This window comes from Astatotilapia calliptera, chromosome 18 (assembly GCF_900246225.1).
Source record: "Astatotilapia calliptera chromosome 18, fAstCal1.2, whole genome shotgun sequence".
NCBI classification, from domain to species: Eukaryota; Metazoa; Chordata; class Actinopteri; order Cichliformes; family Cichlidae; genus Astatotilapia; species Astatotilapia calliptera.
Genome location: NC_039319.1, coordinates 18362023 through 18378231, shown reverse-complemented (window position 1 = coordinate 18378231; position 16209 = coordinate 18362023). Strand labels below are relative to the sequence as shown.

The window sequence follows — 16209 nt, the reverse complement described above, 5'->3', positions numbered from 1 at the left end:
GTTACTTTGCCTTTCCTGTGTTCCACGTCTAGTCACTCTTGTCTCCATGTTCCCTCTGTCTCCCCAGTCAGTCATGTCTCTGTGTCACGTCTGTCTTTGTGATTGTCACCTGTTTTATTTTGATAGTCTCTGTCCTGTGTGCAGTGCATCTAGTTTTGCTTCCTCTTGTCTCATTATGTCTGATTAGTCCCAGCTGTGTTTCCCTCCTGTTTCCCATTCCCTCGTTACTCCCTTTTGTATTTAAGCCCTGTGTTTTCCTTTGCCCTTTGTTGTGTCATACCGCCTTATGTGCTTTAAGTCTCTTCATGGTTCTGGTTTCTAGCTTTGTTCTGTACTACTTTCCTGGTGTTTTTTGTTCTTAGTTTCTTACTCAGGGTTTTGGGTTGTTTTGGGTTTTTTTAGGTTTTTTTTATGGAGAAGTTTTCCCAGCGAATAAAGCTGCCGTTCTAAGTTTACCTTTTTCGTGTTGAGTCCTGTATTTGGACCCACTTCCTGCCTGCCACAGCACAGCCAAAATGTAACAATAGCAAAAGACGCCAGCAGGTGTCTCTGTGGAGAAGGGTTCGAAAACGAAAACTCTATATCAGGGGTGTCAAACTTAAATACACAGTGGGCCAAAATTCAAAACTGGAACAAAGTCGCGGGCTAACATTAATATTTATTGAAGATCTAGATAAAAGAATGAATCTTTTCTTATTGACTCAAACAAGTTTTGCTGAAAAACTGAATATGGAACAAGCAAAGCTTAATACTAAACAATATATATATTAGCTGTATAATACCAGTAGGCCAGCTCTAATAGTAATTTGGTATTGGCTTCGCGGGCCAAATGCAATTAGGCTGCGGGCCAAATTTGGCCCGCGGGCCAGAGTTTGACACCTATGCTCTATATGATTCACGCATAATCCTGAACATTTCTGGGTTTCACAAAGCCTTCACTAATATTAACTGGCAGCAATAGGGTTAATGATTAAGGGTTAATTTGGCTATCCCAATTGCACTTGGTTCTACCTGGAACCTTTAAAAGACACTTGGGATGCCTGGCAATCTCCTGACCTGAACCCGCACTTCAAATATTTCATTTCAGGTAAAAGTTGAAAGTTTTATTTTCTATTGGCTTAACCAAACCTGGCAGCCCAAATAAGTATTTTGATTTCTGGATGAGACCTTCACCAGTATCTTCACCAGCACAAAACACCAATGACTAAAACATCACAATGGAGTCCAATGTTTACTCTATTGCATACTTTTGGTCGCAAACAGTTTCTATTCGTGCATCCATAGATGCCTGTTTTATGTTCCACTGTGTTCACCAGCCTGACACTATGTCTGTGCACTTGAGTTTTTGACTGATTTCAGCTGCCACTCCCGTTTATGGTAAAGAACACAAAACGTTGAGGGCATGACTCAATGTAGTCCTTTGCAAAGCTGGTTCATGTGATGACACTTGGTAGATTTGCTTCTATCAGCAACAGATTGAAACTTTGTTTAAAAATTTCAGTAGAAAGTGAAAACAGAATTTTACTGTCTAGTATCCATAATATCACGATGTGCTGACAATGTGCCAGTAAGCCTGCAGCACCGATTTAAGACATTCTCCCATCAATGTGAAGAAAGTTTGTAAGCAGAAAACACTCATTCCTTTTTTGGCATGTATTCACCATAGATTCTTTTCAATGAGTTTATGCAATATTACATTTATTCCCATTCAGAGTGCAGGAATTTTTCACCAAGCCCTTGGTGATTTGAATTGATTAGGGGAGAGTTAGACCACTGCAGCAAAATGGCTTAAAGTCTTGGCTCTGTGGTCTCGTGTGTGTGTGACCGCCCTTTTGCTATTGAGCCCAGTTAATCGTGGCACTGTCATCTTAAACATCTGAGTGTCATCAGGGGGGAAAGAAATGTCCACTGATGGAGGAAAACCTGGTCATTCAGTATGTTTCAGGTAGTCAGCTGACCTAATTTTTTGCACCCATCATGTAGCTGAACTACATACCTAAACAACTGAAACAACCTCTGATCAAACACCGGCCCTACAGACAGGAGCTGACTATCCTGATGCACCTTCATTCTGGAAGAGGATAAATCTGGACTCATCGAACCACGTGACCTTTTTCCATTTATCCAGAGTTCAATCTTTACGCTCCCTAGCAAACTGAAGACCTTTTGCTTTCCAAATTAGCGTCACCGATAATTAATTTAGTCCCAGTCCCCAGAGTTCTCTTTGGACTGTGCATGTGGAAATGTTCTTACTTTCGCTATTAAATATGAACACCAGTTGTACTGTTTTTCTAGAAACATTTAAGTAATCAATCACGACGACTCATGAGGTTTTGTTTCTTAACGTCTTCGAAGGTAATGTTTCTCCACTATCCTTCCTGGTTTTAGTAACGTGTTGGACAGTTCTTAATCCAGCTTTAGTTTCAATAATCTCTCTAGTTGTTTTTTTCCTTAAAGAAAACCAATAATTTGATGCTTCTGACACATAGGAACATCTTTTTCATAACCACAGAATATGTAATGAGAATGAAATGCGAAGCTACACACTGCATCAGTTAAGCTTAAAACCCTGTTATCAGCCAAAACAGTAATCACTGTAGTAATTATCTAATTACTACATAATCCAGGTGGTGACTTTTTTTAGCCAATTATACACAACAAAATCACCCATTAGCACTTGACTTGTGTGGCCTGACCGTAAGCGAGCATCGACAAACCTATTGTTAGTTTTACAGTTGATTTTTATAATCAGCATTAAATTTGTTAATTAATTTTTGGCTTCACCTGAAATTTAATCACCTGTGAATGGTTGTAAAAAAAAAAAAAAAAAGCCCAAATCTGTCCTCTGAGTTACCCTAAACTGATTAACACTACAAGCAGCAAAGTTATTATACAGCCAGGCATGGTTAGCTATACTGAAATGCTGCTCTAGCACTCATGAACATCATATTTGGACTCGTGTGTGTCTGCGAACATGAATAAATGCGCTTCGTTGAGCTTTACAGTATTAAAGCAATGCTGCTAAAAAACTGAAGCCTCCTCGACTTTGATCAGTCCCTCATCGCGTCCATCACACAGCAGCAAGTGTTGGCTTCAGTCTGTAGCTTTATAATGCCCACGTCCTTTCAAATGTCTAGTAGTCAGTCTATTTTGGCAGTGTGAGCACAGCTTTTCAAATCAAGCCACCAACATTTTAACAAGAAGCGAGGACCACTTGTCCTGCGACATTCTACTGCGTAAGACCCCCTACTTTACTGTTACACCACACTCTCCCGCTCGACCCCCTACTTTACTGTTACACCACACTCTCCCGCCTTTCTAAGTCCGACCATGTGCGAGTCCAGAACAACAGATTAACTAAAACGTCCTATATGATTCAGCAATTATCAGGAGCGCTGCGAGACAATTTATTCACCATGAGGCGACACCAAGGACAAATATTTGACACTGTAATGATGAAGGCTGGAACATCAAAAAACTTCCATCCTTGCTGCTTTTTATTAACACATATTCATGGAGTGATTTTAATTTCTTCTGTTGTGAATGACGGATGTTTTAGACCCTTAAACTCCTACATACCGTCAAGGCCGTGTGATTACTTAAGCGCATGCTGAGTGTGTATTGATGAGAGCAGGAGAACAACAAGAGGACTAAAGCACTCGAGCTAATCTGGACCCTGCAGCCTCCAGGGACAGGAAAATTGAATTAGAGGAGGAAGTGACACATTCGACTCACTCGACTGTCTACATTTGCATTCAGGCAGGTAGCGGAGGCTGCTTTTAGGATAGTTAACCGTGAGTCAGAGCTCCACGCAGCAGAAAACCTTTTTGTAGTCGAGCAGACTTGTGCACACGTGTGAGGAAAAAAATTACAAAATACACTTCAGTCACACCGGTGGGAAAGCAGAACACGGGATGGGAGACAGCCGAAGGACTGAGAGAGACTCAAACATCAACATAGACTTATTTAAGAGAGGTGTTTTTGTTTTTTGCATATGCAACTAAATGTTAAGCATTTAAATTTGATTTGTGCAATTCAAACTGTTAAAAGATACTTTTAATCAACAATGTGTGTACATTCTTTTTGTCGTTAATGGTGTTTTATACTTAAAAGCTTCTGTATACGTAGTTGACGTCATGCACACGTTGCTTAAGAGTTGAACGTGATACAACCTCAGGTCGCTAAGGACAAATATGGATTCCCTAGTGAGTGATTATTGGAGGTGTCACCAGGTGAAATTGGTGCCAAAGCGGGTGCTGCACCTAAAACCTCCTCAGCAGCCAACAGATTGCTGCAGTCACCTGTAGTTTGTACGGAGGACCTTACAAACTACTAGCTGAGTGGAAACGCGAAACGGAGTATGTTCCCCTTCAAAATAAAAGCTGTGCTTTACTGCTGCAACAAGCATGTTTCAAATGGTTACCATTTCCGTTTGGAGTCACATGTTTCGCATTTTCACTACCGCTAGGACGGAGCCATTTAATTTGAATGAAACTTTCTTGATGGCTCTGCTCTTGTAGAATAACTGGAGACCAAAACAACATACTCCATGCAAACTACAGGTGATACGTGTCAATCTTGTACTGATCAAACCAGTTGCAACCAGTCACAAAACACAATTTCCCTCACGACCAGTTGTACGATATCTTCAGGCAAACCGTAATATTGTTGCCAGGGGGTTACTGGCCTGTGTGACTGAGGCCTTATTCACTTGACCTTACATTGTCACCGTGAATGTAACATTTCCAAAACGACGGACAAGTCAGCATCATGTGGTTAGCAGTCAGGTGTCTGCAAAAATTCAATACTGCACTGTGTTTCATATATTATTTTCCCCAATGCCTCTTGTTCATCTGTTCATGGTGTACGCACGCACACACACACACACACACACACACACACACACACACACACACACACACACACACACACACACACACACACACACACACACACGATCCATCCAATTGGAATCATCTGGTTCCCTCGGGCCTCTCTCATATTGAACTGTCAATCCTGCAAACTTCGGTACCTCTTCAGCCAAGCCTTGATGTTGTTATTTATTTGAACTTTATTCATTTTGCTCTTTTAGATTTGATTGAAGTTCAACCCTGCAGTGACTCGACTGATTAGTCTATCAACAGATGCCTAAATGTCAGAAAATGCTGATTTCCTTTGTGTTATATGAGTCTAAATATCTTTGGGTTTTGAACTTTCAGGGGATGAAAAAGCAGGTTTTTGATTTGAATATTAGAAATCATGGAGATAATTCATATTTAGTCATGAAAATATTGCTTGAAGCTATTACTACATCCCTAGATCATACCCGGCTAAGATCTGTCACAAAGGTTTTTTTTAACCTGCCAGCTCTCTACTATAAAATCTGTATGACATTTGACGGCACTAATATAAGAACAGAGCAGTAACAGCTCAGTGATTTCACAGCAAGCAAGTGTTTGTCATGTGTGCCGCCTCCTGTACGTTCCACACAGGCGGCAATCTCTCCTAAGCCGAAAGGAAAAGGAATATATTACCAGTGACATGGGGAGTTGCAGTAGGGAGAAAATCAGGAAGTGTAAGGAAAGAGAGCAGTGGGATGACGTTAAGACAAAAAATATCCAGGTGGCCTGGAATCAGAGCTGAGGACCTGTCGTACACCCTAATCACCCACCCGTCAGCACAGTTACACATTTAGCCTGATATTGTGCTTTCAGTATTGCTCAACAGTATACAGTATAAATTAGTTAAATTAGTTAGCCACATCAACCAACTATGCCGTTATTATCATAGGATAAATGTATATTGCCTCTGACATTGACCTTTACTGCATTTTTAGTTACTGAGCACATTTACTCGTCCACCGCTTTGTTTTACACGTTGCTAATCATGAATTTTGGTTTGTCAACATTTCACTATTTGAGTTTTAAGTCACTGTCCCCTGCATCCACTTTGAAGTTGTTCCACAGAGCATGTAACCATTTAAACATTTTTAATGGCTACTATGCATTTCTTTTAATGGATACCATTTAGCTCATGAACACAGTACAATGAGCACGGGCTATTTTAAGAAGCGCCTAAAATGAGATTTTCTTCTGTCTACAGTCTCTGCAGTGGCCTGTTCAATTGTGTGCAGGTAACAGCACTATTTGGAAGTGACAGGACCTGAAATGGACTCGAGCCAGCGTCTGTGTGGGAGAACGAACAGAATGCTGACTAAGAGCAACTAAACCCCCCTGAAGAGACAGCGCTTTTATGTGTGTGTATGTGTGTGTGTGTGTGTGTGTGCAAAAACAACAGAGAAAGAGGCTGAAAATATATGAATATAAATGTACACAGTGTTTGAATCCTGAAGAGATCTCATCATAGAGCGCAAAGGCAACTTTTGAAGCTAGCTGCACCAAATGGCACTGAGAGAAATGGTAACACTTTTGTTAATTCCAAAAGGCAGAAATCCTTCAGAGTGACACAAGTAAACTGCAAGCAGCATGTTCATATTTACCAACCCAACTGGTCTGTGACACTTTGCACCAAACAATACAAAAGAAAGAAGAGAGGCAACAGACTCGCACTGGTGAGTCCAGTTTTCTGTAGACAGAGCGCCTGCTCGCTGCTGATCTAGAGGCAATCTGTGCATACTAACAGGCTATGAAAATAGTGTGTTAGCACCGTATTTGTATGGATGCATGTATGAAAAAGATGCACGTAAGTTGGGTTTTTGTATTAAATAAAGGAACATTTTTGAGAAAATCTCCATAATCTATACAAGAATTTGAAATCCACATGCTAAAATTCGGTCTCGCTGGGAAAATATCAAATGGATTTCTTTCCTGGTGTGCCACTGTGTGCTCTCTTTACATAAAAATGCAGTAATGTTGCTTTATATAGTCAGCGTCCACACACACACACACACACGCTGAAAGTGATTTTAAAATAGCAAGAATTGGATCGCTAAAAGGCACAAATAAAAAAAAACACCTTGTGTAGACTTCCATACATTTTTACATACATTTACATACACATACATTTCAACATGTGTACAGTAGGTGCTGTATATTTCTGTGGCGCTGCAGTGCTCTGGTGGTGGTGTTGGTGGTGATAGTGCCGGTGGAGCGCGGCTGGCTTCTCCTTCTCAACTGGATGAGGACTTTGATCCTTGCAGCAGTGGAATGTAAAAGCCTCCTGCTGCGGGAAGGACACGAACGGGCTGTTGCTGACATCTGCTCTGACAACGACTTCACCACGCACTCGTTTAAGACTGTGTACGTAGGCAGACATATGCGTAGGTGCAGTGCATACCCTCCCACACAAACACACACTCACGTATAATCACAAACTAACTGCACATGCAGGACCTATAGAGCAAACTTGCCCACGCTTCTGAAAAGAGAAAACACACGCAAACCCAATGACACATTCAGACCTCCCACACCTCTGAGAAAGGCCTTTGAAAAAGCTTCAGATGGAAGCGGCAACACCTCGACAACCAAGTCACCACAACACCGTCTGTCTCTTTTCTTTTCAGTCTCTGACCTGCCTCTTCTTCACTTTACCTGCTCCGTTCCTCCGTCCCACGAGACAGCGGGGAGGCAGAAAGCCGCCGCACGCCGTCCCAGCATGCCACTGCACCTGACAGTTGTAGAAGCCAGTGACCCATGCACCAAATTGTTGTTTGCTTTCAAACTGTCACACGCAGATTCCTCCTGCAGAAAACAACCGCTACTGCCTAAAATGATCAAATTCATTCATGCTTCCTTCTTGTGAAAGTCTCAATGGTTATTAATAACTTCTTTTTCTCAGTTTTTGCTCTTCTCTTTGGATAATAAGCTCAGAGACATCGGTGAAGACTGTGAATTCCTTCCAAAGCAATTTCCAAGAGCTAGGGTTTTGTGCAGCATCGGTGCACAATATATCAGTGGGTATTATTTACATCTCAGAAGTCAGTTTACTTTAGGGGTGGCTCTAATAAGAAATGCAAACATGGCCATCTGCAATGTAATTGTATCAATTATTCAGTTGTTAGTACCATTTATATGACAAGTTTGTAATACCCAGCACAGCTTTTCTTAATGGATTGTCACAGCAGCGCTGAGAGGCTGTAAAAGCTCCAGCTCCAACAGCAGTAATAAATTAAAGGGTTTTTTTTTTGTCTCATTGTCTTGTAAAAACTGCTGCTCGGTGTATTAAAAGATTTTTGCCAGTATAGTGTAAATACAGGAGGGGAAAGCCTTTTTTGGACTACAATACGTGTAAATGAAGGGATGGTGTTTCTGCGCTTCCTCATCCGGCAGAAGTTATCAAACAGATCTCCATATCGCTCTATCTGCTCCGTGTCATCTGCTCAGTCCTGCTACAGCACCCGTGTTCCTCTGCTGCCAAAATCCAAGCATTACTGAAAATCCTCTGAATCTTGCTGATGGCAAACAATAAAACACAAAAGATCCTTTTGTCAACATTAGAATCCAATTTTAGACTGCAGCCACACTTTGAAGAAACACTGCGAGCCTTTACTTATCAGATTTTTTTTATTTGTATCCATCTCTCAGTTTTCCCCGGGAGAAGCACAGATGTTTCACCTGCACGAAAGTATGTGATGAATAGCGCTGCCACTTTGTACCTATAGGAAGCATTACGAGACACACTGCACCATGGCAAGCATGTGGAGAAACACACATATCTATTTTTGGGGTAATGGACTGCTGTACGGGGAGTGAATGATAAAGCCATTGATCGCAGTCCTATGGCCAGAGGAGGTTCTGGGGATAGATGGCACGTTCCAATCCTCAGAGACACCGACTGCCATTTTACATTACTATTGATCTAAGGCACACGGCACGGCATCGATCCCCCACACAAACAAGAACAGCAAAAACACCTCTGTACCACTTAACACCTATGCCGCTGCACGAACACAGACTGACCAACAGATCTCAAGTCCACATGTGCAAATCCACGCGAGACAAAAAAACATGTCACCAGAAGCTAAAAGACAACTGCACACCAAGGCTCACAAATCAGTGAAGGGTGACACTTTAATCCACTGCTTTGCCTGACTGACTCCCTGCCAATCTGTCTGTCTCTCTCGTTCCCTTTATCTGAATATCACTGTTTCAAGTGCTCCAGGGTATCACTGTCAGCCAAGTGAAATGACATAAGTGAGGAAAACTAGTGCACGAGGAAATTAATATTCAGAAACACTCCACTTTTAGTTCATATGTGCAAGGGGCCACTCTCACAGACAGGAGGGCTGAGAGGAAGATAAAAGAGGGGAGGGTGGGGGCATTACTGGGGACACCAAGATGTGCAGGAGAAATGGAGAAGATAAGAAAATACAGGACATGATTGGAATACAAAAGCACCCAGCAGGCTCTGATGTGCATTTCAAGGTTATTAACATCTAAATAATAAGCAATTAGGACACATATGAGGTTAATATAGATAGGCAAACATGAGATTCTGCAAGCCGAACTAATTAATCTTACGTGGTTTGGTGACATCGGAATTGATTGGGATTAATTAGGAGGGTCGGTGCAGGCAGAGGCTGAGAGTGATGCAACACCTGTGGATCAAGGTGAATGACTGGAGAGCAGCGAGTGACGTTACATATCACAGGAGGGAGAGCACACCGAAACCCTTTCTTCATATTTTAAAAGAAAAAAATAGATATCTTATTTGGTTTTGTATAGAAATGTTGGACACAGGAGCTGCACACTCTCCTGCTATTCTCATCCAGGACACGGCTGAACAGGCACCAGCTGCGCCCGTCCTCCAGTCAAACAAGCATCCATGAAAGCCCTCCACACGACTCAAACCGAGATCTGTGAAACTCACCAAAGTTTGCTGGTACTGAAGCGTCCTGTTTTCGGCCTTGTCCTTCACCATTGCGGCAATATCCCCATTGAAGACCCCCACAAAAAAGAAATCCGAGACTCTCAGGAGTCGCCCGCTAATCAGTCTGTGGAGGAGGAGGAGGAGGAAGACTCTGTGCTGCCGCCTGCCATCTCGTGTGCAGAGAGTAACAGGTTTCTTTATCGTAAGACCTCCTGCATGGTGCAAAGCGAGGTGGGTGCACCGGATTGAGAGCCACGGCCGGCTGTAGCGTCACAGCAGCGCTGGTGAGGCTGGACTGCATACACCGCCTCCCTCCTCCACTCTCACTGTGCTGCCGCTGCCGCTGCTGTCTGTCTCTCTTTGGACTTACTGGACTTGAGGATGTTCGCATTTTATTCTGCTTTATTTTTTCGTGCTTTAGTGCGAGGGCGTCAGGTAGCCTGCGGCTCTGCCGAGATTGTTTCGGACAAACATCATGGACGACCCAGCTCTCCTTTGCTCCTGATTTGAGTCATCACTGGATTGATCAAGTGTGATGAGTAATGTAGTGGGCTTAGCTTTATGGCTCAATGAGTGTCAGAAAGAAGTCCTTACAATATCCCAGCAGGGCTGTCAGGACGAGGTGTTGTGACAAAAAAGTCATTTTTGGTGTTTTGTTGTTTTGTTGTTTTGTTTTTTAAAACGGTTAATGTCCTTGTATATTTTTTTTATATTTTGGGGTTAATAGGCTGTAACCAATCGAATTTTTGAAGGTGTTATACACATTTGAGTCAAATAAGTGATGCCCAACCCAGCAGGAATTCTGGCTCCAGCAGATTGGAAGGCTGGTGAGAAGGTGACAGCTGTTGGTGTGATTCTTTGGAAATGGAAGAAACATATAAATGATCCAGAGAAGGTTTAGGAGAAAGTCAGATGAAACCACAATCAAGCTGTTTGGCATCTGCTCGATCCTCCGTGTTGTTTATGACCCAAAGAGCAGCATCCCCACATCAAGCACAGAGGTGGAAACATTCTGCTGTATGGCTGTTTGTCTGCTAAGGTTACAGAGCGACTTTGTTACATTGAGGGGACAAAGGACAGAGCCATGTACAACAGTGTTCATTTTACTGACCAATAATTTTGATCAGTTTTTATCAATGACCTTTTCTTCTGATAAAAACAAGACGATAACTAAATAAAAACAAATGCACCAGCACAAAAACTGGGATGGAAATGTACTGACATTTGTGTCAATGAATAAAAACAAGATGAAACTTTTCTGGAGAGATGAAATCCAATCAGAACTAATTAAGTAGTGTACAAAAGCGGGATGAGTGTGAAAGTGATCTGGTCAGAGGTAATCTCCAGGTTAGGTACGCACATTTTATCTGTGCCTGAAAAGCAGAATTGGGGGGGCTAACTACCTGGACTAAAAGTAAAAGATTGAACTTAATCAAATTTTGTTGTCAAAATTAGCACCGATGTACCATAGACCTTTGGTCGAGAGCCTGCTTCCCTCAGTCACAACACTGACGATGGGTCATAGATGGGCCGTCCAGCACGACAGTGACCCAAAACATACCACTGAGGAAACAAAGGAGTACGTTAAGAAGAAGCACATTAAGGTCATGGAGTGGCCTAGCAAGTCTCCAGACCAGCCAAGAAACCTAACAGACTTTGAAAGCTTCTGTAAAGAGAAGTGGGCTAAAATCCCTCCTGAGATGTGCACAAACCTGATGAGCAACTACAAGAAACATCTTATAGCTGTACTCACTAACAAGGGTTTCTCCATCTTGTGCTAAATCATGTTTTGCTTGGGGATCAAATACCTATTTCTCTCACTCATGTTTTTTTATCCTGTATTTTGGCCGGCTGTCTCTTTAAAAGCAGATTTTTTTTTATCTTAATGAGACGTTTTCAAGGCTATATAAAAATTACTGACTGCAGCTTCTACCTTGTGTCTCAAAATGGCTTGAAATCATTCAAGAGAGATATGTTTGAGAGATTACAGGTCAGCAAGTCATTTACATCAGTTTAAATACCAGCAATCACTTTTTGGCATAGCCTGTAGAGGATCTTGTTTGTCGGTCTATGTCACAGCATCTGACTGCATTAAATCCTTCATAGATATTTTAAAAAGATAAGTCAGCATGTGTGATAATATCTCTCAAACATGAAAAGTGAAGTGGGCAAAACTGAAGCAAGGTCAAAGTGAATTCCCATAAAGCAACTCATTAGTGTGTGTAATTGAGCCCTCCATCATTTGCGGGGTAACTACGTTGGTGTTGCACTCTTTTGTGCTAAAACCGAACATAACCCTGATGACATGATCAAAGTTGTTTTCACTGACTTTAGAAATCTCCTCTGGGAGCCACAGACAAGATGCAACTGTTTTCTCAGCCCGTTTAGCGCCTCCCATAACAATTACGCTGAGTTTCACATGAGAAATCTGTATCGTGTGGCCTTAAATTTTTAAACATTCTCGTGTTGATGCAATCTGAGCTAAAATGACAGTAACTCTCTGACTCTTTGAAGCACGAAGGCAGCACACTCTCAGGATGAAATGAGGAAAATATAAGAGATTTTTTATGTGAAAAATGTGCGAGCTGGAAATGCCTCATATTGTGCTGGAAACTAAAATGCATTTCTCTCTGCAAAGCTTTTTCATTCAAAAAGAAATCCAATCCAAAAGTAAATAAATAAATAAAAAAGAAGTAAAAGCACACACGAGCACATGGACACTGGTTCAAAACTGAAGCGGATGTGATCTAATGGCATGAATAATAATGTGAAATTGAAAGATTTAAACTCAAAGAACCAATTTTTTGGATAAATGTGCTGAATAGTGCTGTCAGCACCAACTTTAAAACACCAAATTATAGAATATAGAATAAATTACAATCATAACTTTGCAGTTCACTTCTCATACTCCCCTCTCTAACACACTTTATTCTACGCCTATAGATTTAGGCAGCAGACTAGTAGACCCGAGCAGGGTCTAATAACAGCCTGAATAGGCTCCGGTGCCGCTGCGACCCTGAATCAGGCAAGTGGTTAAGAAAACAGACAAATGGATGGATTGAGGGAGAATATGCATTGCCTGCAAGTGCATTTTGCATGAAAACTTGCTGCCAAACATTTCCACAAGAAGTATTTTATAGTTCTGCTCTGTGCTAATGAACACTACAGCAGATCCCCTTTAAGTATTTGTAACCACTCCTCTTATGAGTCATAAAACTGTGGTGTGTCTAAACAGATGGGTGGAAATAAAAAGAAACAATAAAACAAAAAAGAAGACAAAGTGGCTTAGTAAGGTGTCGGGCCACCGCGTGCTGCCAGAACAGTTTCAAATCTCTGGAGCTCAGTTGGAGGGATGGGTCATTGTCCTACCAAACACACTGATCCAAAGGCCACAGCTCATGATTCATGCCATTCTCATACTAATGAATATGGGCATTGTCATTCAGTAAGAGAGCATTCCTACAAGGATAGAAATGTTTCTTGATGTGATGTTTTAACATGCTTTGGAGTGACCTTTTCCTCTAAAGGCAGAAGTGGACTTGGGGGAAAAAAGTTAACTACTAGGACTGTACTGACTATATTTTAAGTAGTGTTTAATTTCTTCAATTATAAAATACAGAAAAATGCACAGATTTCTGTTAGGTAAAGTAACACAGGCTCATTGCCATTCCTCTGTGCAGATTAATCAACGGTCACACACAAAGGCCTATTTGAGACAGAAAACCCCGCACAAGTGTTCATGTTTTTCCTATAATTTGTCACCCATCTGTGCGTGTCTCAAGAGAGCTAGTATCCACCTCCAAACGCTCACACGAGAAGACTTGCTACACATTCAGATCATTTCCTTTTCCCACATGTGCGGTGTAATTATACTGCAAGCAGTCATCTCTCTGGGCTTTCACTGGAAGGCTTTTCAGAGGTGCTACATACTGGCAGTGAAATCTACTGCCCTGACAGATGTGCTGCCAAGTGGGCCTCACACCTAAACGATAACCACTGTTCCAGGGATTCACTGCTTCAAAAAAAAAAAAAAACAAACCTTCATGTCTGCCAATATTTTTTTCTGTTTGGTTTCAGGACGTTTAAAACTTTTTTTTAAGCCAAACCAAAGAGTCTTTTCTAAACTGCTACTTGCATTGTTAGAAAGTTTTACCACCAAATGGCGGGTTGCTAATAAATTCTTGAAATTGTGGCTCTCACATTAAAAAATTGAACCAGTCTCAGGTCATCCTGAATAAAAAACATCACAACTTCCTGTGGGGACTAGTTTGACTGGCTGACAGTCCTGCAAAAGGCTGCAGCTTATTGGCTATTGGCAAGGCAACCGGTTCAAAGCGCTGGGCCACAGGCACCAAAATGAACCAGGCCCTCAGAGACCACTGTGGCATTTTACCTAAAAACACACGCACAGAAACACACACATTCACAAAAAACAATTGTTCATGCTCTTCGTGTTCATATGCACCGTGGGCTTCCAACTCGGCCTTGCATTATAACCTTGAGAGCAATATGTGTCACTGGCATCATTATATCAAGGACCTGGCATTCATAAACGGGCAGAGGTATTGTGTGTATTGTGGTCCTGACAGCAGAGAAACTGGGTGCTCTGCAGCCCCAAGCACCAGCACACTGACCCACATCTCTCCATTTCTACAGGAGTTTTTAGAAATCTATCACCTGTGCACGGAGGCCAGTGTGGCACCAGCATACAGGAGGGAAAAAAACCCACAGACAGATTGATGTGTTTCTTACCCACTGATCCTCGGTGTCTACATGAGGTAAGACGCTCTTCCGTATTATATAAAAAGCCTGTCATTAGAATTAAATGAATGTTTAGGTGGTGTATACATACGGATCACTGGCAAAGTTGTTTTGTTATGGAACATTTGGCATAGATGTGTGATACAGCCACACTGCCACAAGCACCTTGAGTCATTCCTCTGCAACATGAAGATGTGCAACCACCTGTGCCCCTTCAGTTTTGTGTGCCAAGTTTCTCAGTTGTCTTTCATTCCTGTTGGCTGATACAGCTGATAGAGAATAAGAAAACTGAGAAGAAATAAAGACAAAACGAAACCTGAACACCAGCAAATACACCAAAGCCCAGTTAGACCTTCAGTTAGAATTTGCCCTTGACCCTGGAATGAGCAAACTTTGGAACATTTTGTGACATTTGATACTTTAAAAAAAAAGACAGAAAAGAGACACTAATCCAGCTGTGCACTCACGTTTTTTCCCTGGGCTGCTGTCTTCCTCTCTCCCTTTTTTCCCCCCTGCTCTCCGGGCTACGTATTCAAAAACCGTCAGCTCTGTCCTTCCATTGCGCCTTAGCAGGATTTTGACAGAAATAAAGTGGCGCACAGCCACAGGTTGTAGCGCTCACTCAGTCGATGAGGCGATCTGATTGCAGATGACTCCCGAAAATCGCACTTTACTCCCAGGAAGGGAAATCTCAGTAGATCCCAGAGAATGGCCTGTTGCTGGTGCGCATTCCATACAGCGCCGCGCCAAAGTTGTCAGCACCGCGCGTAATTACCGGCTTTGCGCCTCCAGAACGGCGCACAGAGGAGCAGCCAGCTGTTGGCTGAATCTGGAGACCATGAGCAACAGCAGCCGGCCGCCTGAGAGCGCGGCTGCACAAGTCAAAGAAACTCTATGATAAGATGCTACAGCCTCCTCATCTGCGCCTGCTGAGGTGGGAGGGAGACAGCGGGGTACCGGGTGTCGTGTCCGTGATGCAATGCGGGTACCGTCAATGTTACAGACCGCAGTTTTCTCCTCGTGTGCAGAAATCCAGGCGCTCCGCTCATCATATGCGGATCGGCGTCGCGCATTCGTCTTAATTAACAGCGGCCGGGATCGACTGCAGAAACAGAGGGAAGCTTGGAGGGGGGAAACAGAACATAGACTGAGTGTTGATGCTCGGTCATGCTCTGCATCCCTCTCTCTCTCTCTCTTTCTCTCTCTCCCTCTCTGCTCGCATGTGGCACCACCACCACCACACGCGCGCGCAAACACTTTAAGGTCCCATATTAAGCGTCGTGCGTCTTAATCATGACACGCAAAAATAGCTCGGGTGCAGGAAGGTGAAGACAGCGGGGCTCAGTCAATGTCCAGACTGAGGTGGTAGGATGATGAGCGCGTGTGACTGAAAATGAGGATGAATGGTGCACTCCCCACGTTGTCTCCTGTCCATGTGTGTTGACAGCTAATGCGCCTCCTTTTAACCTTAACCCTCACATGGCAGCTGAACTGGAGCCTCACCGCTTCGTCCTCCAGCTGCGACCCAAAAGGTAGCGCAACCCGGTGGGTGATTGCATGCATCCGGGTGCAGACTGTTCACTTCTCCTTCTCTGTCATGTTTACAAGCTATTAAGCGAT

At 42.7% G+C, this 16209-nt stretch overlaps 1 protein-coding gene across 5 annotated transcripts in view; it reads right to left on the bottom strand.

Moving 5' to 3' along the window:
- The window catches only part of clcn2a (chloride channel, voltage-sensitive 2a), a 59755-nt gene extending 44647 nt beyond the window's left edge, over positions 1 to 15108 (bottom strand). For 3 of the 5 annotated variants that reach the window (XM_026149019.1, XM_026149016.1, XM_026149017.1), the window contains exon 1: positions 9829 to 13840. In XM_026149019.1, the coding sequence (XP_026004804.1) occupies positions 9829 to 9879 (51 nt within the window). In that variant the 5' untranslated portion in view covers positions 9880 to 13840. Of the gene's footprint in view, positions 1 to 9828; positions 13842 to 15056 lie in introns of those variants that run through there. The other 2 variants (XM_026149018.1, XM_026149015.1) reach the window with 2 other exon arrangements.
- Positions 15109 to 16209: the final 1101 nt, after the last annotated feature.